The following is a 24,479-nucleotide window of genomic DNA, read 5'->3' as shown; positions in this document are numbered from 1 at the left end:
GATCTGCCAGTGATTGACTGTATGGCTTTAAAAAGTTGCATGGAGAACATGGACATATGACGTGCGCCACACGGCGTCATTGGACACACATAGGAGCCTCTCTCTCTCTTTTCTTCATTACATCTTGGAGTGACTAATCCCCTGCGCTTTGGGTTGGGACTGGGAGTAAGCAGAAGTGTGCAGCAGTTGTCATTTGCCCTGACACAGGCTACATCCAGTAGCTCCCTGCATAAGGGGAACGTCACCACACCACTGAAGACACAGCCTGTTGTGCTGCGCATTTGTGTGTGCTGATCTCACTGTTTGTGCATTATTGGGAGATTTATTTCTGATAGCCCACCACGGACTTGTCAGAGCTGACATCCTGTTTGACATAAAGACTGTCATTCACCCGGACCCTCGACCTGCATCAGAGATACGGCACAGTGACACGTAGGTTTTGTAACTTTAAATTTCGAAAAGCCTGAACAAGTGTCCTCTCAAGTGCCCCCTTGAATGATCACATTCTCGATTTTCCCTTTGCCTTTTCTACGTGGTGCGCATTTGTACTTTGTTTTAGCAGTCACCAACAGCGCCAGCAACACATGTGAATGAGACTCATCACCTGTCCCGGTTGAAGCGCCCCGTACAACTCGACTGACTGACCGACCGACACTGAAGAGGAATACGTGCCGAAGTTCCGCTGTAGTGATGCTGCAAATGGAACTGGTCATCTTCTTCTGCCTGGTGCTGTTGACGTGTGTATTTAGCCAGGAGCCCAGTTCCAAAGTGGTGGCGGACCGCTATGCCGTCTTCTGGAACCGGACCAACGCCAAGTAAGTGCACTCACCCGGCAGGTTTTCCGCGGAAAGTCGGCGATGTTCCATCTCCTCGCATCTGCATGAACCACGGGGTTCTCATGTTTGCTAGACCTCATCTCTGTTTATTCTCCGCAGTGGGGGCATACTGCCAGTAGCTGTATAGGTACATGCTATGGATAGGAGAATAAGAGTGTAAAAGTATACTGTTTCTTATTCTAGTACGTGGCGGCTCGTCAGCGCGTCCCTCAGGGTAATATAGAATACACTCATTCGTATAAGGCCTGGAAATAACATTCATCGCCTGGTGTTGCACCCGCTGTCAATATTTACAAAAGTATATTCACCGAATTAATTTGAGTTATTCTAGCTTTAGCGTCGTGTTCAGAGCTGTACAATTACCCTGGAGCTTTATCTTGTGTTGTTTCTCTGTCCGGCGGACCCAGGCCGAGCACTTCTTTACACATCGGAGTCATTATAAACTGAATTTAACTCGTTTTAAAACAAGGCTAATCAAAACATAATCAGCAAAAAGTTAATTCAATATGGCAATTCATTAACTCACTTCAGACTATTTAGGTATACTGCTTGTTTCAGAAAACTTAAAATCATTAGGCCAAACGTCTCAGACCCGTGCAGAGGACAGCTTCTTTAATTCTGTGTTTTCTTAGTTCATGTGACTTCATCAAACTACTGATAGTATGTAGTCAGAATATAATGTCAATATTGAAAAGCTACTTCACGAAATTCAGTAAAATTGCAATATTGACATTGTTTTTATAAAGCAGTCCCAGCACAACTGGGTGCTTTATAGCACCATGGCCGACAAATTACACGAAATGACGAACTCTTCTTTGGGTAGGCTGAAGGCACAGTGGAATATTATGAGGATTTTTTAAAAATAACTATTAGTCATATAAATAGTTCTTGAATCACTTTTTATGTGACCATTTTTTTCTTTGAGCAACATTTTATTCATTTTAGTAAAGTTCAGAAGAGAACATAATCGTTTTGGTGCAGCATTTTTATGGTTGATCAAGGACATTTTGAAGACACTATTATAAAGTAAAACATTTAAATTGAATATAATTCTGGATCATAAAACCCACTGAAGCTTAAGTTAAACTGGGAGAGGGTTTTATTCCACTAAGTGTAGTCTTGAAGCCATATAGACTTTACAATTATAAGCTTTCACTCTGTGTAAAAGTGGGCAGCTTCATGAATCTGAAATTAAAGTTTTCCTAAATTAAGCTTCACACATTCATATTTCATTTTGCATTTTGTTACTAATTCATTTCCAGAGGCACGCACAAGTCATATCCTGACCTATTGTGTCAAAAAACACTAAAATACCAATCATTTAAATATTGTTACTTTTTACAGAAATAAAAGTGCATCCCTTTTACTTTTCATTTGTATGAATAAAAAGTGTGCGCTGAACTTTTTTTGTACACTCTCAGCACTTTTCGTAGTGAAGTGGGGATTTGACATGCTGTGGACTTAGACGGGCCACTCAAGAGGACGTTAAGAGTTGAAATAAAAGTTCCTTAGTTCCTCTGCTAGGACAGGCTGGAGTCCGCCTCAGTGTTTAGTGCACATGTTTGTCGCAGTGGCATTACCTTCTCAAAGTCCCTGATAGAGTCAGACTGCTCAGCCTTGTCCCCGGCTTATTAAGTCTAAACACTGCTGCTGGAGGTTACCAAGATCTTTCACTCAACTGCCAACAGCACTTAGTATTTGTTGAATAAAATCATCAGCTTAGCCTCCAAGTGTGCACAAAGCCATTAATAGCACATGCTGAATTTGTTGTACAACTATTTATATTCAGTTGGAAGTTTCGGAAAACAAGATTTATTGCTTGAAGCAATTAGTGGTCAGAGGTACAAACGGAGGGCTGACTGTAAGCCCTCTCCTGAAGTTGGGGCCAGTCTAGCGGGGTGCGTAGATTCTCGGCCTGATATCCCGTACACCGTGACTGCTGTGGTTCAGATCTTTATTCTGGCTTACCCCAGCTGTTTATTTATAGACCACTTTCTTCAATAGAGGCAAACACAACGTTGCGTTTCATTTAGATTCCGGCTGTTGATAGACACACTTTCATTAGACATTACATTTTTCTTTAAACAAAAAAGTTTTGACTTGCTGCTCACTTGATATCTTCCAGATGTGCTGACAAGTTTTCTCAGCTTCAATGAAGGAAAAAGGTGTAGTAAGAAAAAAAAAAGGGAAATTTGAGTAAATCTGTTAATCTCAGATATGACCAACTAACACTAGAAGAGAGAGTAGAACAAACACCAACTTTGTGATTCACTTGGCTGCATGCACGTTGTGTCTCTTACTCTCTTTGCGTCCCAAGTCAAATCTGAGAAACAGATCGTTTCCTGAGCCTCATCCATTTCTGAAGCCCTGACTGCCCGAGGAAAGGAAACAGGTTTTCACAGAGGCTGTAGTGCTGCTAACACCAGTCACTCCGTTCTACTTACTCTAAATAGACTTTGTTTGACTCTCACCCCTGCAGTCCTGAGGCAGGAAGCCAGGCAACTAACACAACAGCAGGGAGGAGACGGAGAGAGTGAGAGATAGCAAACTTGTCTTATTGATGACTCAGTTAATACATATTGAGTCCCTTTCCTCATGCATTACTGTAAGGAGCTGGTGTGGCACTGCAACGTAACTTGCCCACGTCTGCCTTTTGTTCTTAGGCTTCACAGTCACTCCGAAAGTTGGGCTGATCCAAGTATTTACTGTGTTAACGCCCCAATGCACGCACACAGGCACATTGTCATAGTTTGTCATTCATTATTTATAAATACTAATGGCAAAGTGTTTTATTTCTAGTTTGACTGGCTCTTTATATTCTTTCTCGTTGGTATCTGAACACAGTTCGGAGATCATTTTACTACTGCCAGAAAAAGCCATTTGTCGCCCTTCAATTTTCTGCATCTTTCACAACTGCAGCTTCTGCAGGCTTTACAATTGCTTTAGCTAGAATATCCATCAAGTTAAAGCTGTTTTAGTTTAGGTTTTGTCACAAAAATCAGTTTTCTTTGAAACCATTATGCTTAAGTCGGATATTTTACAACAGTGCTTGCAATACGTTATGCACTGCTTACTAACTTAATCACCTGCAATTCAGAGAGAGACATTAAAACCTAATTATGAAAATAGTTACTAATGCAGCTTTTCTCACAAACTTTGTTTTCCTATATTTAATTTAAATAATTTTGAATTATAGAATTTAAATAACAAATGATTGAAGAAAGTAAGCTTAACCAGACTAAAGTAGTTGATTGAGTCAATGGTAGACAAAACCCACTGGTGAAGCCACTTTTACAGCTTAGATCATCAGTAGCATTGCCTTTAAACCTTTTATAGCAAAAATGTTTTTGTAGGTAAAACCTTCTTTTATTGTTTTTTCCAGTGGTCAGAATTACAAACAAACTGGAAGATTAGTGTTGAATATTTTGTTTGCTCAGTGTATCGTAATTTGCGTTAGCGGTGCAACGCTTCTGTTGCTGGGTCATTTGGTTCCGGGGCTGAGGGGATTTCCATGTTGTCCTATTGGCTTCAGTCCACTGTTTTGTCACAACTTTAGCATGAGACCAGAAACTATATTCATTTTAGGTTTTGCCCATCAAAAAAAGTTATTTTGAGGGAAACTTTGGAGAAGTTCGGGACTTCTAGAAGTTTTTATCAGTCCTTATTCCTACATTTTGAAACTATTTAAAGTGCAGGGACATTTCTCCTTGGATCCTGCCCTCTGCTTTCTTAATGACTCTTCGTTTATGAGTATTTATTCTACTATGTGGGGGCAGCTAGTTTCTCTAATGATGTCTCAGCTGTAATGCCAAGACATGGTCCTTCCTTTTCTCCTCTTCTGCCCTTACTTTTTCCCATATCCCGCGTTGCCTCTTCTTCCATGTGGCCTCTCAGCGCTCAGCCTCTCCTGGTCTCTTTCTCCCTCCCTCTTTCTCTCTGTCTGTCTCTCTTTGCCGGGCGCAGAAAATGAATGAATACAATTAAATACTTCAGGAGTCCCTCCACGGTTGATGGTGGAGAAAGACGCGCAGAGGTCAGGCAGACTCAGAGAGGAGCTCAGGGAGGGGTCACACACATATAACGAATAACGACACGGAATAACGACACGGAAAGTTGGTCTTTTGAATGACAAACTAACTAGAACTCTCCTTGAAGTGCAGAGTGTTATTAACATTAACAGTCCGGTGCGGTTGTGGTCATGCAAATCGCTCAATGTAATTTGTATTTTAGTGCATAATTTGTAGCTCATCAAACAGCCTGGAAAGCATTTTTCTAACGTGCTGCCTTTCGTTGTATTTTTTACATTTTTATTCTTACAATGTACTGTAACTGGAGGCCTACGTACTCTATTTGTGTCGCTGGTATCAATGGCAACTTTCCTTTGTTGCAGTTATGTCTGGCTCAGCTTTGTCTGTGCATGTAAATGATTTTTTGATTTAGTGTGTGTGTGTGTGTGTGTGTGTGTGTGTGTGTGTGTGTGTGTGTGTGTGTGTGTGTGTGTGTGTGTGTGTGTGTGTGTGTGTGTGTGTGTGTGTGTGTGTGTGTGTGTGTGTGTGTGTGTGTGTGTGTGTGTGTGTGTGTGTGTGTGTGTGTGTGTGTGTGTGTGTGTGTGTGTGGGTGCATGTGCATGCAACGTACCAAATGAGCCATGAGGTCATAGAGGGCTTGTTTCCTCTCCTTCAGACTTCAGATACCAGAATAATTACATCTTTCTCCCTTGGTCTTCTTATTACCTGTCACACACCATTGGGACATGAATAGCGTCAATCTGTGCTTGCCTGTGTCTGTACGCGGGAGCGAATGCTGACTCTAACAAAGGCTTGTACGCGTGGTGGTGGAAAGGTAGTCAATATACCCATCTGTCTCTAACAGATATGAAAATTATATATTAAATGAACACTTTTTGATAATTACATTTCTGATACCTGGGATTTTTAAGATCAAGTTTAAGTTGCCTTTGTGGGTCATTTTGGACCGCGTGCTAGTTTTTCCTGTCCCCCTTTGCCTCGCTCGGAGCTGTGTCTTACTCATTCCTCTCTTCTGCTCTAACTCTCCTTCTCTCTCTCCGTCTCTCTGTCTGAGGGCTGATTAGTTCTTGTTAATGACCCCTTGCTCTGTCATTCTTTCATGCCGTGGCATTGGCAAGCACCGGCACAAACTGAGCTGCGGGGACAGCGAGTGTAGGGGACACAAAGAGAGCGAGGCAGAGGATGCAGAAATTAAACACAGGTCCTAACGGAAAACCAGCAAACTGTAATGATGGTGTTGTGCGATGTAATACTTCTATTAGGTCTAAATTGGCACTCTGTGTTTTCTCACCAGACCTGTAAATGCACTTTCCATTTAAATTAGACTTTTTCTACTTACTAGAAAATGAGACCAGCAGGCAGTAGTCAATGCTTAGTAAATGTGCTTGGCAGAGCAGCTGTTCTTTAGCGCGGTGGAAGAGGGGGAGGACTATTGGTCATGACCCTTGTGGAGGTGCTCTGCGGCGGACAGAAGCAGCCCTGTTACCGGGGGTGGCTGATGGTCAGGCTGTAGTTGTGGATTCGCTAATAATATCGAAGTAAAGGCAGACTACAACTAAATGGGAAATTACATTACCAATATCTTCAATTGTTCCTGTTTATTTATATATTGTGGTTTATATATATTTCAAATATTGTTTATTTATATACTCTATATATATTATATTTGTACTTAATATATTTATTATATGTAAAATAATTTTTTTCTTTAAAAGTGTTTTTCCATTAGTTTGTTTTGAAATAAATAAATAAAGTCAAAAATCGCATTTTTCTAAAATACGCCTTTTGCTTACTTTAAAAACATTTGATAATCTTTTTTGACCTTCATCTCTGTGATTTATTTGGCTTTTCCACAACCTCAAAAAACATGTTTGTTCATAATAAAATTAATATTTCTCATAGGCATAGCCCAAGGTTAAGGGTGTTGGAAGTCAGAACGTTTAGTTATCCACCAAAGAGTGGACAGGACCTCTTTTACTGACATAAATGAACAATATTGAATGGCATCTTAACTTCTGTAGCACATGTTTCCCTTCCTTGCCTGGAGAGCCAGATTTTAATGCCCAGGTTTTTGTTTTCAGAGTAATCACTCCAAGGTCAGATGGAGTGCTGAAATACGGCTATCAGCTGAGCGATCTGTCTTTTAGCCCTCATTCAACCCGTAGCTTTCAGGGGGACGCTCTGTGTAACTCTACTTGGAAACAATAAAGTATTAACCAGCTTATGCAACACCCACATGTGCAAAGCTCTATACGAGAATTATATTCTGCCATGAGAGTTGTAAAAATAAAGTTTTCAATTTTTGCTCGTTGGTTGCTACTTGATGCATGTGTTTGCTTATTCAGCGGCTAATTCTTTTTTTCTTCTGACCTTGCTCTCACTGTCTCAGTTTCACTCACAATTCTTAAGTTATGGAATGTTTTTACCTCCCTAACTGTTTCTGTATTTTCTTGTATTTTCTTCGTGCAGCTGTGGGAAACAGATCTGGCAGTCCAACGTTTTATGTTTACCACGTACTACGTATATTTGAGGTTGATATGAAAAGAGAAAAAGGAAAACAATGTTTTTGTTAGGTCCGGTTCATAAGATTCAATATCAGTGAGGCTAAAGTTTCATTTGAAGACAAATGAAGGAGCGATTTGCATGAATACAGGAATGCTTCAGGTCCATTAGAGGTTGCAATGTAGGTCAACGAATCTCGCTATCGTGTATTATCGTGTCTTCGCTTTTGGCTGAAAATGGCGCTAGCACATCCTTCTTCAGCCCCTCTTCTCTCCTCTGTAAGATGGAGGCTTGTAAGCAGCTGTTACTGTAGTTACACTTGGTTGATCCATCACCCCCGACCAGAAAGGGGCGCTACTGAGAGAGGTCTGATACCCCTTTGTGCCCTCCGCTCTCAGCCTTAAGTATTTCAAGTGCACAGTTGGGATTGAAAGCTAAATACATATGCTTGATTTAAACCAGCTCTTTCTGCCTTGGCTGATTTGACTTCGTTAAACTGATTTAATGTCAAAGTCATATTATATTTACAGTGACTACATCAGCACGTAAAGGCCAAAACGACGGGTTTCAACGTTTTTCCCAAACTGTCACCGTTCACTATTCAACTGGAAAATTTGACAGGAACGATTGAGACTGTTCAGTTTTTTGCCAGACACATTTTCCACAGATAATTCCTTTCATGGTAGGCTGGCTTCGGACCTTGCACTGCCGTTTTCCTTATTTAACTTGGGGGGCTGCGGGGGAGTGACTGGATGTTTTTCTAGCTGGGCAGCAGTGTGAAGAATAGATCCCAGAAGAGAACACATCTCCAGCTTGTGAATAAAGACCTAATTGACGGGTTGTAGCCAGTTGTAAATGACTCATGAGGTAATTCTTCTTTACAGACAGAATGAGAAACTCTCAGCGGGACTGTACAATTGAGTGATCGGCTTCCCCTTTGGAATTGAGACAATACTTGGTTTATTTCCAAAATGTTATATCCCCAAATATAATTTTAGAAGTCATAAAGTGCTACTTTGAGCCACAGATGAAGTTAACACCTCCTCACCTGTATGTGGTGAGTACCATTGGATTGCTTGAACGGCTTCTTGTTTCTTTGTTTGCGTTGGCAAAGTCATTAAAAGGTGAATGGAGCAATTAATTTCCTGGCCTTGTTTTTAATATGAACACCTCTTTGTAAAGTTCCCACTGCGGCTACAATTTTCCACTGACATGAATATAAATAAACAAACAATGTTGCTTTCACTTTGTTCAGTCTACCGTTGAGGCGAGACGTGCCAATAATAAGCTAGCTGCTTTAGCCTGTTTGAATTGACAGTAGAGGAAAATACTAGCAGCCAATGCCCCCCCCAATGCTGGGCCGTGAGACTGAAAGGCGGCCATTGTTCTGCTCTCTCTGTCCACTCCACATAGCCTGGGCTGAGAGACATGCATGCGCTTTAAACGGAGTAAGAAAAAAAGGGAGGGCAAAGGAGAGGAGTGAGGGAGAATGATGTGAATGGCTCGGGGAAAGGGAGAGTGCACAGCTGAAGTTGTACTATGCTTTCGGACAGAAAAAGGGAGGAGAGGAGTAAAATGTGAACGCCAGACACGAGGGGAGAGGCATGAAGTTGCCAGGAGTGACACATTGTGTGGAAAAGAAAAGGTGGCAGTTTCCTTAATTTCCAACTAGCCTTATCCATCCTCCCTCATCTGCCTGCTCCAAACCATCCAGCTCATCAGCCCCCCCCCCCCTTGTCTGTCCTTGCCAAGGTTTAAAGATGCATGTGGCTTGCTGACTCTCAGTCTGTCTCTCTGTCTCTCTGTCTCCCTGGTGGGGACCGTGGTTGGTTGGTTGCTGCTGGTCCTCTAGGGGACAGACTCTGGGTCTTTACCCTGAGGAGGTGTCGTCTTTGCGGTCCGGGTTTAGTGACACTGGGGCTATTTTCTGCAGAGACAGGATTAAGCTTGCTCAGGTTTAGACCCCTGCTTTGTTTCCTGTGACACTGAAGACTCCCACACACAGGGCTGTGTTTACTTGGGGGTTGGTGCTGTGGCACTAAGTTGCATCTTGGTCTTAACTACTGTGACACATGACGCACTGTGCCCTTGAAAGTGCATTTACCACCGAAATGCATGTATCACAGTCGTAATGCCAGGGTGTGTGTAATGTAGCGGCTTAATGGAGGGTTTCATTCCAAAATCCTGTATATCTGCTGTGCAGACAATTGGTGCAATAAGAATGAGCTGTTTTTGTCCTTGGCAGTATTTACTTTGCAAGCGAAGGTCATACAATGATTGGTCCCTTTCATTGTGATGAATGATGTGCATAAATATGCATGATTGAAATTCAAATGGTAAATATCTCATTTTGTTACAAATCTCTTATTTTTTGTCTCGGACTAAGCTTGTCTTTCTAGCCGCATCGGTTTGAAGGCTCAGGGTCTAAAAAGGCTAAGTGGGATTTTGACCAAAACTAAAGATCCCATCCTACTTTATATTATGTCCTGGGTCTAACAGATGATTGTATGATCTTGAGCTCTAAGAAAAGTCTGAAATCAACCAGATAATAAATAATGTTTAAAAATGTATAACACAGAACTGAATCTGACATCTTCAGATGAATCAGGGTTTGATGCTAAGACGAACGAGGGCTTTGTGTTTGTGGGTATTCCTGTGCCTATATGTCTTGTGTATTTGCTGGCAACTCGTGCGCATACGTAGTTATTCATGCAAAACAGTAAGTGTGCGTGTGCGTGCGCTGTTATCCTGAGCCGACCTCTGCATCGAGGCCCGCTTTAATGAAGCAGTAGAAACGCACACCGTCACTATAGCAGAGCGTAGCACTATTCTTGACCCAGTTCTCAACCGGTTTCTCTGAAAGTGTTCATTTTTGGTCTTTGTTTATGTGTGGTGGATGGTACTCCTGTGTCAAACTGTACAGTGTGTATATTTTTCCCCTGAAGGGAAAACCATTGATCCCCGGAATGTGTGATAAATCCCATCTTCACCCTCTCCTCTCATCTGAGCCCAGCTTTCACTGGTCTGGCTTACTCCAAACATTATCCCACAAAACCAAATATGACACCCTAAAGAACATAGACAAACACACACACATAGTAGATACATACACGGTTAAAAACGGTAGTTCATTATATCTTTAGGGAGGTTCAAGTTGCAGGAGATGGTATTTATTCTGCTTGTTTATTTTCTTCCTCTAAATCAGCGAGCAGCAAGCCACGCAGTGCAGCAGCCTTTGAACTGCGGCCTATCCCATGACTGCAGCCCTGGGTATTAACCCAGAGCCACTGAGAGGCTTAAAAAGCCATCAGCTCATTGTCCGGAGACACAAAACCCCCTTCCTCTAAAATCCACCCCCCAAACTTCTCTTCTTTTTCCCTCCTTCCATCCTTTCTTTAGAATGCTTTGAGCTGGCCTCTGCTGGCATTCATATTAATCAGTTTTAAGGGTCTAATGAGATAAGTGAGACTTAAGGGGAGTCCCCAAAGTGGCCTAAGCCCTCCGGATAAACAGAGGTGATGAGCGCTGCCTATGGCCACATCCTCAGTAGTGTTTTGTTTCTCTAGCATAGTCATGCATACAAAAGTTTTTAATGTCCTTAATCTCACTGTTGAGCTTTGAAAACTGAAACTTTACTTAAGCAGATGCATTGAAGAGAAAGTCATCACCATGCTTTGTAAATGGCCATGGGATGATGAAATGCTTTCATGATTTTGGTTTGGTTCTGGGGTTTTTTACATGTTGAGCAGTATTGCATCTGTCAATTTGACCAACATCAGGTCTTTTCCTCAATAACTCCCCTCTTTGTTATAATTCCCCTCCCTCCCACCCGCTCATGCCCTCTGTTCCTCACCCGCCAAGTATCCCTGGAATATAGGCCAGTTGGGTTCCTCCCGCTCTTTTGCTCTTCTTGCCATATTGTCCTAATTCTTTTTCCCATCCTCCCTCCCTTCCTCCCCCCTGTCTCAGGGATTACAGATCTTTAACTGTACTGTCCATATCCTTGCCCCTGGGGTCCTGCTGAGGTGACCCAGCATGCCCACTGTTAGCATTTAGTTCAATGTTGTGGCTGCAGCACTGACTGACAGTCACCAACACTCTCTTTCTCATTCCTTGTTTCTGTTTTTCTTTTGATCTTTTTTTAAAACATGCACCAGCCTAACCCCTCCCCTCTGCTACTTAGGATCTTTCCCTCAAGCCAGAAAAACAAGAGCTGCAGTGTCTGGGTCTGATGAAACATGGCAGTCACAAAGGGGTTAATTTACTTGAGAGAAATCATTAAAAAAAAGTGTCCCGCACGTTTGGGCTGTTGTGTGACACAGAGTCCGTTTTAACTATATCAGTTGAACTAGTGGAGTAGCTGTGAGGCGGGACCGTCCTCAGAGAGTTCAGTTTCACCTGCTGTTCTGTTGCTCAGGGCTGCGGGACTCCACGACCGGAGACATTCCAGCCAGGATTAGAGCGTGCATGGCAAACGGAAGCACAAATAAGAGGGAGTGAAGGGGCTTTTTTCAGAAATGACATAGCATTATGTCTGGCTGTTTTAAAGTTAATATGCTTTTTGACATTTTACAACATAGTGTGCGCAATTTCCTTTCATGTTGTAGTTCCTAAAAGTATTTTGCCGTCGAAGCACAGTTGAAAAAAAAATAAAATCCGAACACATTAGGGAATAATTACGAACTTTTTAAACAGAATTTTCTGTTCAAATTAAATTGTTAAATATTTTTTATATAAAACACACATTTAAAAAATGATTACAATAAATATCAGTTGTATGTTATAAATATAAATAAATGTGTTTGGAGAAGTTCTTAAAATTGTGTTATTTTATTTATATAAAACACTTTACTTAATCAGATCTTACAGGAACATTTAATTTAATACAAAACAACAACTTCTGTACAGTTTTATATTTTACCATACTTTAACACAATTTTTTGTCACTGTGAAAAGTGTTTTGAGATTGAATTATGGCTACGTTCAGATTTATATTTTTTTTAATGTTTTTTATTCAAATAGATATTAATCAATTCATATTTTTCATGGATTTGTTAATTTCCAAATGTTTTCCACAATTTTGGCTTGATGAAATATGTATTACTGTTTGGGACCTCGAATAAGAGTATAACTTGCAAACTATTGTAAGGGGACCAAAAGTTAGATGTGTATTGAGCATTCTTGTCATGGAAAGCTGTCTGCTTGCCTGGTCTGTAAAACCTGAACCTAAATCAATCAACATTGGCTGTTTTGACTTAAGACATTTATTTTACGTGTGTCTCCGCTCAGGATTTTGATTTAATATGTATTTGTTTGTTTGTCTCTAAAAAGAGGAATAACAAGTATTACAACTAATTTATTCAAACAGGCTCCCTGGATTCCCTGTTTTCTTGTTAACAGATTGACAGGTGTCAGTCTCCAGATTCGTGACAGTGTCAGACTTTTCAATCTGAGCGACATCAGGTTCAGGTCTGCTTTAATAATTCAATTCAGCCACGTTTTAATGTCCTCTCCGGCTCTCCAGCCTCTCTTCTCTCTGGGATGTAGAGAGCTGTCCTTACATTAAGACCAGGTCAGATTGCGTCTGCCGTTGTACATTAGCAGCACAGCCTTCCTGCCGTATCACTGTTAAGAGGAACATGGCACGAAGATGGCTGAATTATTCACACTCATAATCGTCCTTTATGTCCTGCTGCCAAGCCTGGCCCCACTGTTATTCTAGTGCATAATTGATAGTGCTCAGAAGTGGAAAAGTTAGAATAGCAGAAGTAATGCAAAGCGAAAGTGTAGTCAGGCAGTTCAAGGGAAGAGGGGGATTGGTTGGGTAGTGAGGGGGTTAGAGGGATGGAGGTGGGCCCCTATAGGAGTTTTTACACCAAGCTTGTGTTAGCCTTTACGGGGCTTTGGTCCAGCTAGCGTGAGGATCGCGTGTGTCGGCCAGCCAGACTAGTCTGGGGGAGGGGGAAAGGTTGGGGGATAAGAGCGGGATAAGAGGGGGATGAAAAGAGGTGGGAGGGAGAGGAGATGGGGATCCAGAGTAACAAGGCCTGACGCTGAGCTGGCCCAGAATGTGGTCTGTTTCTCCCCCAAAGTTACTCTCAGGCTCCACTTTGGGCAAATTTGTATTTTGAATTAGAATTGAATCTGATTTCGGATTTTTTTCGTCTTTTAAATTATTGGGGAGGAGTAATCACAACTGCTGTATTCGCACAGTCAATACATACAGGTTTGGTTTTCCGTTTGACCTAATTCAGCACGTTTTTTCATTAGCTGCTTGCTCAGGCAGGTAAGAGAGGCATAGACATCACATTACAACCATATGATACACTGATCAATAAGAAGCAACCTCCAGAGGAAAGTAGTGATTGGCTCTGCTCCAATAGTAAAGAGAGGCGATCTATTTGGAAATTGAGTGAGACGACTGTTTCAATATATTTCAAGACAATTCTCCACACGAAGTCTGTCTATTCCATGTTTTATTGTAAAGTAACCTGCCATTGCATACCTTCATCTATTACTAATTATTCAAAGGATTTATTTCCACATTATATCATAGAGTTAGATATTCATATGATTTTTTATTTCTGCCAGAATTTTTTTTTATTTTTACTTAATCATCGTCGAGCCATTCTGCGAGCTCCCTCAATTGAAAGTAACACCCTTCCAAGGAAGTTTGAATGTCTCAGGTGAAGGTGTTAACATGGCCCCAGGTGTAGTCTATTCAACACCTCTCTGACCCTTCACAAAGCCTTACTAACTGCTGCCTAGCTCTACCTTTTGTGTTCCATAACAAAGCCCTTTAGCTTCTAATAACACCACAGCACCGCCAGTGTCAAGAGAAACCTGAGATAAGGTCCACATCAGAGACTTGGTGGGAACTGTTTAATCCGCTTCTCGAAACCAAACCAACACACTACAGGCAGGGATCATGTTTGGCAAAGTGGTCTGCTTTGATGGAGGGATCGGATGGTGCGAATAGGAGGAATGAGGATGACGGAAAATAGAAAGGCGGTAGGCTTTTTACGGAGCTTCGAAGGGAGAACATCTGGAGAATAATACAGGGAGTTGTACACTACACAGTGTGCATTAATTCTAACTCACACCAACACACACATAAGCGGTTCTTTTTATGATAATTTCTTGATTCTGCAAGTTCTCATCCAATCACAAAAAAAGTAATTTCTTTATTTGATTTCTTACGTTTTTACAGGTAATCAAATGTTTTGACTGCAGCCAGTAACACATATATACACAAATAAATAGAGAGTGGCCTTTTCTATTTCACTGAAATTGAAAGGGATATTTTCCGTTCCCTAATATTCTCTTCTATAACACACTTGCTAGTAGCACAGCTGAACACACCGTTATGATTTAAACGAAGGCTCTACATCTAAGCTATATTTTTTTGATCCAACACCACTTTTGCAATATATTAGAAAGTATCTTTCACAGGAGTCTCTACAATGTGGCCGTAAAACCGTCGAGTGGAAACATTAGCAGCGATATGTCTCAGAAACTCATAAAAGCAATTTACGAGTGCACTTAAGGCCCATACACCTACTGGAGCCATTCTATAAAGATGCAGACAGAGATTGCACCAAACTCTCGCCAATTACCCACATTTAAAAGTAATAAATGTGGATCGATAAGTGATAGAGGGCCCGTTAATTGTGGACTTACCCAGTTATTTCCAATTGAGACTCTCCTTATCAAACAAAAATTGCAGCATTTACAAGCTTACCATTGATTTGTTTTATTGTTTTCTTCCTACAGGCTAGATGCGGCATTGAGCTGTTTGTGCAGTAGTCCTCTGAAATGAATGTTTCTATCTTTTGTATTTCTTAAATTCTTTAGAGACTTGCCTTTGTCTTATTAAAAGAAAATGCATCTTATTACAATTATTCTTTTTCCCCCGACTAAATCTGTTTTCGATATCCCAAATGAGCAAGAATTTTAATTACAAGAAACATAAAAAATGAACACAATATTAAGTTAACAACGTTGCAGCTCTGGTGCATAACAAAATGGTATCGGCCCTGGGTGAAAAACTTTCTTTCTCAACCATCAGTAGGACCTATGAACAGGCCTTGAGCTGATATTCTTATTTATTTACAGCTTGGCTCTCCATGCCAGTGCTGCAATGCTATCTGCATTTGCAGGTTTGACTTACACCCCTTTGTGTCTCACTGTGAAGTTAATAGAGGGAATGTTCCCACCACAGTACTGGGACTTTCTCGTCTACATGCCGACTCAGTTTTCAAAGAATTACAGTTTCACTTTTAATTTTTGTTGACAATTTCTGACACAAAACTGATGAGACTGCGTCTAATAAATCATTCCTCTGTGACCTTTTGGGCGCCCCGTCTGAAACAAGCCCTCCTCATCACACCCCCAGCCCCCCCATCACCATTAATGTAGTGTCATCAATATGATATAATGGCTAATTACGGTGTCAGTAATTAGATTGTACAGCAGTTAGATGTGTCATCATCCTATTCTACCGTTAATTGCTTCACTAATGGTAGCTTTTGCATATTTACATGTAACTGTGCAATGATTCTACATGGCTTTCTATATTAAAATACAGCAGCAATATAATCAAAATGTATTTCTCCAATTGCAATATTGTGATGTTGCAATTTTAGACCTAATTAGTGTATTATAAAAAAAAGGCTAATCAGGAAATGTCACTGCTAATGCCCATGGATGGCATTTTGTTTAAAACCCACATGACTGATTGGTGGATGAGCTACTGTCCTTTTGATGCATTTGTCTGAACGTGTTTCTTATGTGCTGTTTTTTAAAAGCGAGCTAGTTAATTAAATGTCAGAGCGAAGCTCAGATCAGCCATTTGCTCTCGGAGCATGATGTATGATCATTTGAGAAAATGCAATTGATTTCTGATTGATGTGTTATTATTTTCTTGTCATCATATGGATTTATGTATAAACACTTCCATTATTAGAATATGAGTTGTTTATATCTCGGGGGTTATTTTATTTGGTCCATTTGTGTCCTTGTAAGCCACAGAGAAAACATTGCGTTAGTCTGTACTGATCTCTCAGTGGAATTGCACTTTATTGGGTCTGTTGTGCAAATGTTTAACTTCCACATATCTGGACACGGAATAATTCCTCTCCTTCTGGCTTTGTTTTTTCTGTGTCTCTATTGGTCTTTTAATTGTGAATTTTTCCAGTGTTTTACAGCCTAGTAATGATTTTATAGCAGGCTGTTTTATACCGGTGTCCAAACCTGCAGCCTGGGGAAGATTTAGTGTGTTGCCGCTGTTGGGTAGTGAGCTCTAATTGGAAGGTCAGGGGGACGTGTTTCAGAGTAGCAGGAGATCACCCGCATACTGCAGATTTAAAGGTTATCCAAACCCACCCGCAGACATAAAGATGTGATTTTCCTGTTATTATATTAACCATCTGGATAGAGAATACAGTAGGACGAACTCATTTAAAATTGAATAAAAAACGGGTTAAAAGCGTAATTTATATTTCACTGTAAAAAAAGATTTGCCCTTTCAAAAAAATAAGTAAGATGAAAATAATTTAATTGATTACATGATTTGATTTAAATACGATCACACTTGTATCTCATGCTCAAAGGGTATTTATATTTGATAGGTACATACTGTGCTATTTTGAAAATATCAGACGCAAGTGGAATAGTCGTCTTGGTCGCTTTGACACCAGGAAGATTTTTTCCATCCAGCCATGGCGTCTCTCTTAGGAACAGCTGCCTCTGGTCCTGCATGGCATGCCAGAAGTTAACCACACTGTAGGCTTGGCTGCAAGGCTGAGACGTCTGTGTGCTTGACTCTCTGTGTGTCTGAGGGGCTCCATTTCTGCATTTCGTGCCACATTTCGTGTCTATCGCTAGCCCTTCTCTCACGCTTGCCTGGTCCTGTGTCGTTGATGGGGTTTGGGTGGAGGGTGGAGTGAGGAGGGCGTGGGGAGGAGGAGGAGGAGGAGGAGGGTGGCGGCTGGAAGATAAGTGGTCGATGTCTGGTTTATGCTGTCGATGTAGGCTGGGATAGGCTGGGTCACGTGATGGGCCCGCAAAAATATCTCCCTGGCTGATTCTTGGCACGCAATGTTTTGAACTCTACACACAGCTCGTAGACAGGCTAATACAGAACATTCACACAGTAAATACAATATGATAATATATGTTAGCTGTGCGGTGCAGCTTGTGCACCTGTCTGTATCCATGTCTATTAGTGTGTGTTGCTGTATTTTGCTATGGGATTTCCACAGTGTATGTACGCGTTTGCTTCCAAAGCTCAGTGCCTTTCTACCCGCCCTTAGCAATTCTGTTATTGACAACAGAAGGAAAGGTGAAGGTTCTGCAGACAAAGAGGCAGAATGTGCTGACCAGAGCATCCAGCGACAAAAGGAGCCAGGCGTGTGGGCTGAGGCGAGGGTGCAGAGAAAGTAGACACACCACCAACAGCCCGGCTCAAATGAACTGGCTTCGGTTTGCTGACCAACACTCCTATTTTATTTCGTACCTTTTTCTCCTTTTATTCCTCTATACTCTCTTTCAGTCTGCCATTAAAGCAGGGGAGAATTGATTTTCTCACCCCACCCCCCTTTCTTTTATTTAATACCCCTCTGCCATTGCCTACCCCTCGCAGTCCAAATCAATACAGTATCTGCATGTACATTGGGATAAAATACATGCGCACACTATAACTGTGTCAAAGCGGGGGGCTCCTATTCTTAAGCCTGCCTCCTCTTGTTCTTCACCCTCTTTACCTATTTCTCCTCCTATTGTGCACTCTGTTGCTGTCTTTCCACCACCTTCTCCTCTCATGTATTCACTCTCTACACCCACCTTGATAATTTCCTTGTGTTTACGTGCCTCCTCTCTTTCCTCACTACCCCCCTTTCATCGATGCTAAGATGTAATGCAGGACGTTTGGAAAATGAAGAGACTGAAAATGCATTTACAGTGACCCTCTTTCCCTCCACCTTCTCCTCAAAAGGGCTTGTAATGACAGTCTGAATGCCTGTATGTGGGGGTGTTGTGTGTTTAAGTAATGAGAGTGATATAGCTTCTTATGGGGTCAGTGTGAGGGAACATGCACAGCAGAGCAGGACACTCACTTTTATAACCCCTTACCCTGTCCTGATATTGTGCGTGGGTGTAAGTGCATGTGCATTTAAGTGTGTGTGTGCCTGTGTGTGTGAGTAGGTTACACTATATATGCAGAGCTGACTGCAGTCTTCCAGCTTTAACCTTCTCTTTGTCCCCAGTCAAGCTACATCCTGAGAGAGAACAGTACCAGGCGAGCTCATGTAAGCCCAAACACACACAGAGTCTTTACAGTAAAGCATTCGGGGAGAAAGACTGACACACAGTCGGAAACACACTGACACCTTTTCTCCATCCCGGTCTCTCTTCCTCTCCGACTTGACTACTTGACTGTATTCAGCGATTCTGTGGAGCAGCGCTGAGAGCTGTCAGGCCCAGGGTGGAGCTCCCATGCTGGGTTTGCTGTTCCCCTCTCTGATGACAAATGACCTGTGTCTAGATCAGACACTGGGAGCTGCTGTGGAGGCGGGGTGAGGGAGGGTTTAATAGTGTAAAGTGCCCGGTTATATGGACTGAATTTAAAATAGGTACTAGTGGAAGACAGAGAGATAGAATGACCCATATCTGTGAAAAATGGACACTTTAAAGCGATGAGAACCTGATTCACCTTTCTGTTCATCTTTGCTTTGTATTGCAAAATGCAATGTGCCTATTTGCTCCATGAATCATGTAGTTAAAGCATGAGCTTGTCAGGTGAACAGGCATTTAGTTCCAGCATTTAGTGTACCGTACACACAATTAAATAGACACACCTGTTAGACAGAATGAAGCTCATCGCAGCACAGTACTTAGAGAACATTCCCCGAAAATTGAATCCACTGTTGCAATTCTTTTGAGTCTTTTGGCTAAACAAAGAATACAATAGGTTACCGTTAGACATTCGGCTCAAGGAAAAATAACTTCAAAATTGTCATGGTGGTTTTGCAGAGTAATTTAGTCCCATTAGAATAGCAACCGATTGAAGCTGCTATTATTTCTGTGTATTACTGAGTAAATGGCCTCTGATTCACTGCTTGTCACAGGACAGGGCGGCCCAAGGGGGGTGCGGTGTGACTAACAGTTCCTCTTTGTTCACACCAAGGTTTTCATCAGGCCTTCAAGACCTCCATTTTTCAAACAAGAATGCCTAATTCATCCCACATGGTTCCTTCTCTCAATTTCTTCCCATTTTTTATTCATTTTTACATTCGTGCACACACATTACAGAATATACCTGCGCACAGCCTCAGCAGTCGTGTACATGCACAAACACAGACAGACACACAGTCACATGCGTACGCAAGCACACACCTTCACCCTCGACTCCTGCTTGGCTGTACCTTTCTAGTCAGTCAGTCAATGTTGGATCTTGCTGATTCAGACAGCTGTCACAGCAGCATCAGCACTGCGGGCTACGCCAGACAGACACCATGCAAAGCCACGTAGACACTATGTCCTGTGTGTGTGTGAGTGCCTGTCTGTGTTTGTTTGTATGTGTGTGCATGTGTCTGAGCATGCATCAGAGGTTTAAGTTAAAATATATATATAATATTTGATGTAAATGTAATTTTCAATTTATTTTTCAAAGTCAGATAGGGTGGCCTTGCAGTAAGAGAGTTGGTGCCGTTGACAGTCCGTTTTTAGCTTTGAATGCTCTTGATGTTGTGCCCAAAAAATAGTTGTTCATTCAAATTTGGCCAGGATGAAATGTCATCTAAAAGGCCTCATTTTAGAGTAAATATGTTCTTTTTTTAGTGTTTTTTATTCAGAAAAAATTCCACCTTTGAATCTACTAGGATTCACCCCAAACTACGTCAAATCCAATCCAAATGGTCTAATACAATTTTTTTTTTGTAACTGGCCATGCAAATGTTTTCATTTGCAGTAAATTACATATCCTTTGAGACAGTCATCAAGAGAAGGAGAGAGACGATAATCTAAAAACAGATTAAACCAAAACAAAATGGATGGCTACGTACCTTAGAGGTACATGACAAAAAATTATTTCAATTTGCATGGTCAGAAAATCATACTGTGCATTAATGAGTGAGTGGTTTACTGAGTGTATATACTTCTGTTTTCAAATGTTTAAATACACGAGCCATGTATGATTGTGCATGTTGTTAGCAAGACCACTCACTGGTGGTTGATTACTGTTTGAGCACCACTTAGGGTCCTTAGCTCCCGCTGTGCCCTGAGGGGGGGCTGCCCTCCATAGATTAGACACCATCTGGTAGCTGGCACCTGACAAACGCATAGCCCACACATCTTCTGCATATGCAAACACATAGACAACTCTACACAAATCTGTTGCACCGTTCACTATTTTCCAAATCTTCTTTCTTTTAAACTTTCCTCACTGTCACGTTCCTCCTTTCACTTTTTTGGTATGATGTTACATGACTCTGTTTAGTAGTTTAGTCTTCCATCTCTAAACTTTACCTTTCCGTGTAGCTATACTGTACTTTATGTTGCCATCATTTGTGTTCTTTACCTCTCCATCCTCATATCATTTATCCTCAACTCTTACTTTCCTTGCCCCTTGAATACTCCCCCCTCCCCTCCCTCCTGTCTGCTAGGGGGTTTTGGGTGTGAAAGACTTTCATTAATGAGATGCCCCCTCTCCTGCTGGGAGTAATCATCTATGAAAGAGGACACATTAATGTTGCCAAAGCTAACACTGTGTGCACTGTTCGTGTGTGTGTGTGTCACCGTCTGAGTGGCCCATGATGCCAACATGGCCCACTTTGTTTCACCCAGCACCCCCTCCTCACACACTCACCAAATTCTTCCTCAAGGTCACAGTCACTCTTACCATACGCTGTGCCTTTGTGTGTGTGTGTGTGTGTGTGTGTGTGTGTGTGTGTGTATGTGTGTGTGTGTGTGTGTGTGTGTGTGTGTGTGTAGATCTCTGTTGCTGACCCCATGACTCTTGCTTTTGTGTACCTTTATGAGTAGGGCTCATACTCTGCTGAATCACAGGCATATTTCTCCAATCCTATTTTTGAAATTGGCGTATAATCCGTAGACCAATTTCACAGGAATTGATGCTGAACTTTAATAAATGTGTGCTAACTTGGGGAAGTATGCTTATGTCAGCAGTGGGTGTAAATGCACAAGTTCTATTTTTGTCTCAGTGTTGTTTTGCCTGTGTATGTGTTTGTGGGAATGTGTATGGTATCTCCGTGTTTCATCCTGCCTCCTGGGGTTCAATGCTCTCTGGCTATTCTGAAGGTCAGAGATGACACCGTGGGAGAGGGGTCAGTCATCACTGCCATCCCTCCATCTCTTTCTCTCTTTCATGTATTCTCCTCTCTCTCTTGTGTGGCTCTTGGTATGTGGACTTTATTAAATTTTCCTCCGGGTGGGTGATGGAGAAGACAGGAGGGGATCAGGGGAGTCATTCCCCTCTTTGCTGCTTTCATCTGTCTTTCCTCTTTCATTCCTGCAAGGGGACTGTGGTCGTAGGGTCCACGCGGTGAAAAGGTAGCCCAGGAACCTCTGCCCTCTTTGGGCAGTGTGTTTCAGGACAGCTCCCTGATTCCATCTGGAGGTCAGCCAGTGGAAAAGAGATAAAAAGAGATATCTCCTTTCACATATTACACGCTGCACTCTCTTTAAGGTCTTGAGTCTTGACAGAAAGGTACAAACGTTGTTCTGCAATTCTGCTCTTCTCGTCAATCTTCCTCAATCAATAGAAATTAAGAAATGTGCCTTGCAGCAGCAAAATAAAATCCAGCCTGGAATTGCTTTGCAAATTCAGTTAGTTGGATGGTGAGCTCTTCCTTTAATGAAAGGGTCAACAGATCCTGTTCTGCAAATGCACACACATTCTGAAACACAATGAGGTAGGCTGGAGACAGGAGAACGAGAGCATGAAGTGTGTGTACATGTATACAGTATATACTTGTTTTTCTTGTCTTCTTGATGAGGTGAGGTAGGTTAAGTACACTAAACAAAAATATAAATGCAACACTTTTGTTTTTGCTCCCATTTTTCATGAGATGAACTCAGACCCCCCCAGACCCCCCCCAATAAAGCAAAAATGCACGTTTCAGAGTGGCCTTTTATTGTGGCCAGCCTAAGGCACACCTGTGCAATAATCATGCTGTCTAATCAGCATCTTGATATGCCACACCTGTGAGGTGGGATGGATTATCTCGGCAAAGGAGAAGTGCTCACTATCACAGATTTGTTTAGATTCGTGAACAATATTTGAAAGAAATGGTTATTTTGTGTATAGAGAAAATGTTTTAGATCTTTGAGTTCATCTCATGAAAAATGGGAGCAAAAAAAAAAGTGTTCCATTTATATTTTTGTTCAGTGTAATAGAATAATTTCAGTACTATGGTCTGTTGAAGAAGTTATTTAATGCACTCATTATCTACTGTGAAATAACATTATAAACCATGTGGTCAGACCATCAGGTTTCTCTATGTGTGTGTTTGTGTGTGTTGTATGTTTTTGGTTACACAATTGAGAGAGTCAGAGTCCAAGAGACTTTTAGGGATTAAAGAGGGAAAGCAGTAAGATGAGAATGTATTTGAATATTATGCATATACACTGAAATGGAAGCCTGTGAAGCTCGGAACATTTGAATATGACGATTCATTTAGTTGAAAACTAGTTTCAGTGCAATCTTTTATGTGTATATACAGTAGTGCATAGCTGTTATGAATCCAAGACATAGGAAGCACTTTTCTGTTTCATTCTTTCAGTTCTTCAGCTGCTCAGTTGTTGTGCTGCTGTGTTGTTTTCATTTGCTGAACCGTTATGAATCATATTAAGCTCTGCCCTGGGGGCTTCCTGGCTCAGACTGTCTTTGTTACAGCAGGGGAATCAAATGAGGTAATTGATTGCTTAAAATGATCATTTTTCCCCTTTTGTTTGCTGCTTACGCTGTCTGTGCACTGTATCTGTAGCTAGTTTATCAACAGAGATAATTTACCCATATTCTCCATGGGAATAAATATTTAATTTGAGTAAATTTCATAGGCTAATGATTTAAAATAGGTAAATATGGCGACTATATTACATGCCATTCTGTAGTTTTGATAAACCACAGAGGTATAGTTGTGTGTATAGAAGTTCACTTCGAATTATCACAAATAAAAAACAAACAAGTACATCCTGTGATGTATTATTCCCATCCTGCTGACCTTAATGATGGCCTATAGGTCATTCGAAGGGAAATAGAAGATGGATATTCAAACACACAGAGGACACTTCTTCATATGCAAAGCTTTGTCCACTGTTTTGTATAATGTATTTTGTATGCAACTGAATGTGAGTAAAACCCGCATATATTTGCATGATCATGTAAAGATCGTCGTAACAACAACACATATCAATTCTTTAATGTAGAGAAACTATGTTAGAACAGTCAGTGTGATTGCGCCCAGTGGGTAATTGGGATTGCGACAGGTAAATTATTGCTTTTCCTCTTGTTTTACTCTAAACTTTGCAGCCAACCGAGCGGGATTAATACATTGTGTTAACAAGAGGGATGCCAGCCTCCTTTTATCCATCCTCCATGTGTGCCCCTCTTTGCTTCCACCCCTGTCATCCTGCTGATTATACCTGACAGGTTCTCCTTCTCATCGCCAGAGATGACTAAGTGTTTCTCCTGGGCTCCCAGAGTCTCATCCCTCACCCACGGTTGGCCCCGATCACAGGAAGAGCAGATATGAGTCCAGGGGGGAGATCAGTCATGACTCTCCTTTCTACCTGGAAGTCATTTTTCAGCCCCTGGATAGTCAAGTGTGCGGCATCTCTTAGTGCTACATGTGATTGATCCACTAAGCTGTTGGTGGTGGTCACCGTGGCAATAGAAGCAGCCAGACTCACAATTCTCTCCCATTTCTTCTGCTAGCGCCACTCTTAATCAGCAGGGACGATAATGAAGACACTCGTGGTCGAACACTGGTGGAGTTTTTAGTTTTAAAATCAATGGAGGAGTCCAATTTTGCTTATGTGTTTGTGTGAAAAAGAAAGACATAACGTTGCTATTCTTTTGATTATTTCTAGAATT

At 41.5% G+C, this 24,479-nt stretch overlaps 1 protein-coding gene across 4 annotated transcripts in view; it reads left to right on the top strand.

Annotated features, from left to right (window-relative positions):
* efna5b (ephrin-A5b) overlaps positions 1-24,479 on the top strand; it is an 86,701-nt gene that overhangs the window by 341 nt on the left and 61,881 nt on the right. For 2 of the 4 annotated variants that reach the window (XM_079688472.1, XM_079688469.1), the window contains exon 1: positions 1-815. This exon is cut by the window's left edge and continues 341 nt beyond it. In XM_079688472.1, coding sequence (XP_079544598.1) covers positions 691-815 — 125 coding nt within the window. In that variant the 5' untranslated portion in view covers positions 1-690. The remainder of the gene's footprint in view (positions 816-24,479) is intronic. The other 2 variants (XM_079688471.1, XM_079688470.1) reach the window with 2 other exon arrangements.

The sequence above is a fragment of the Notothenia rossii genome (genome assembly GCF_949606895.1).
Source record: "Notothenia rossii genome assembly, chromosome: 6".
Lineage (NCBI taxonomy): Eukaryota > Metazoa > Chordata > Actinopteri > Perciformes > Nototheniidae > Notothenia > Notothenia rossii.
Note: the sequence above shows the minus strand (reverse complement) of the source record. Positions and strands in the feature narration are given on the sequence as shown.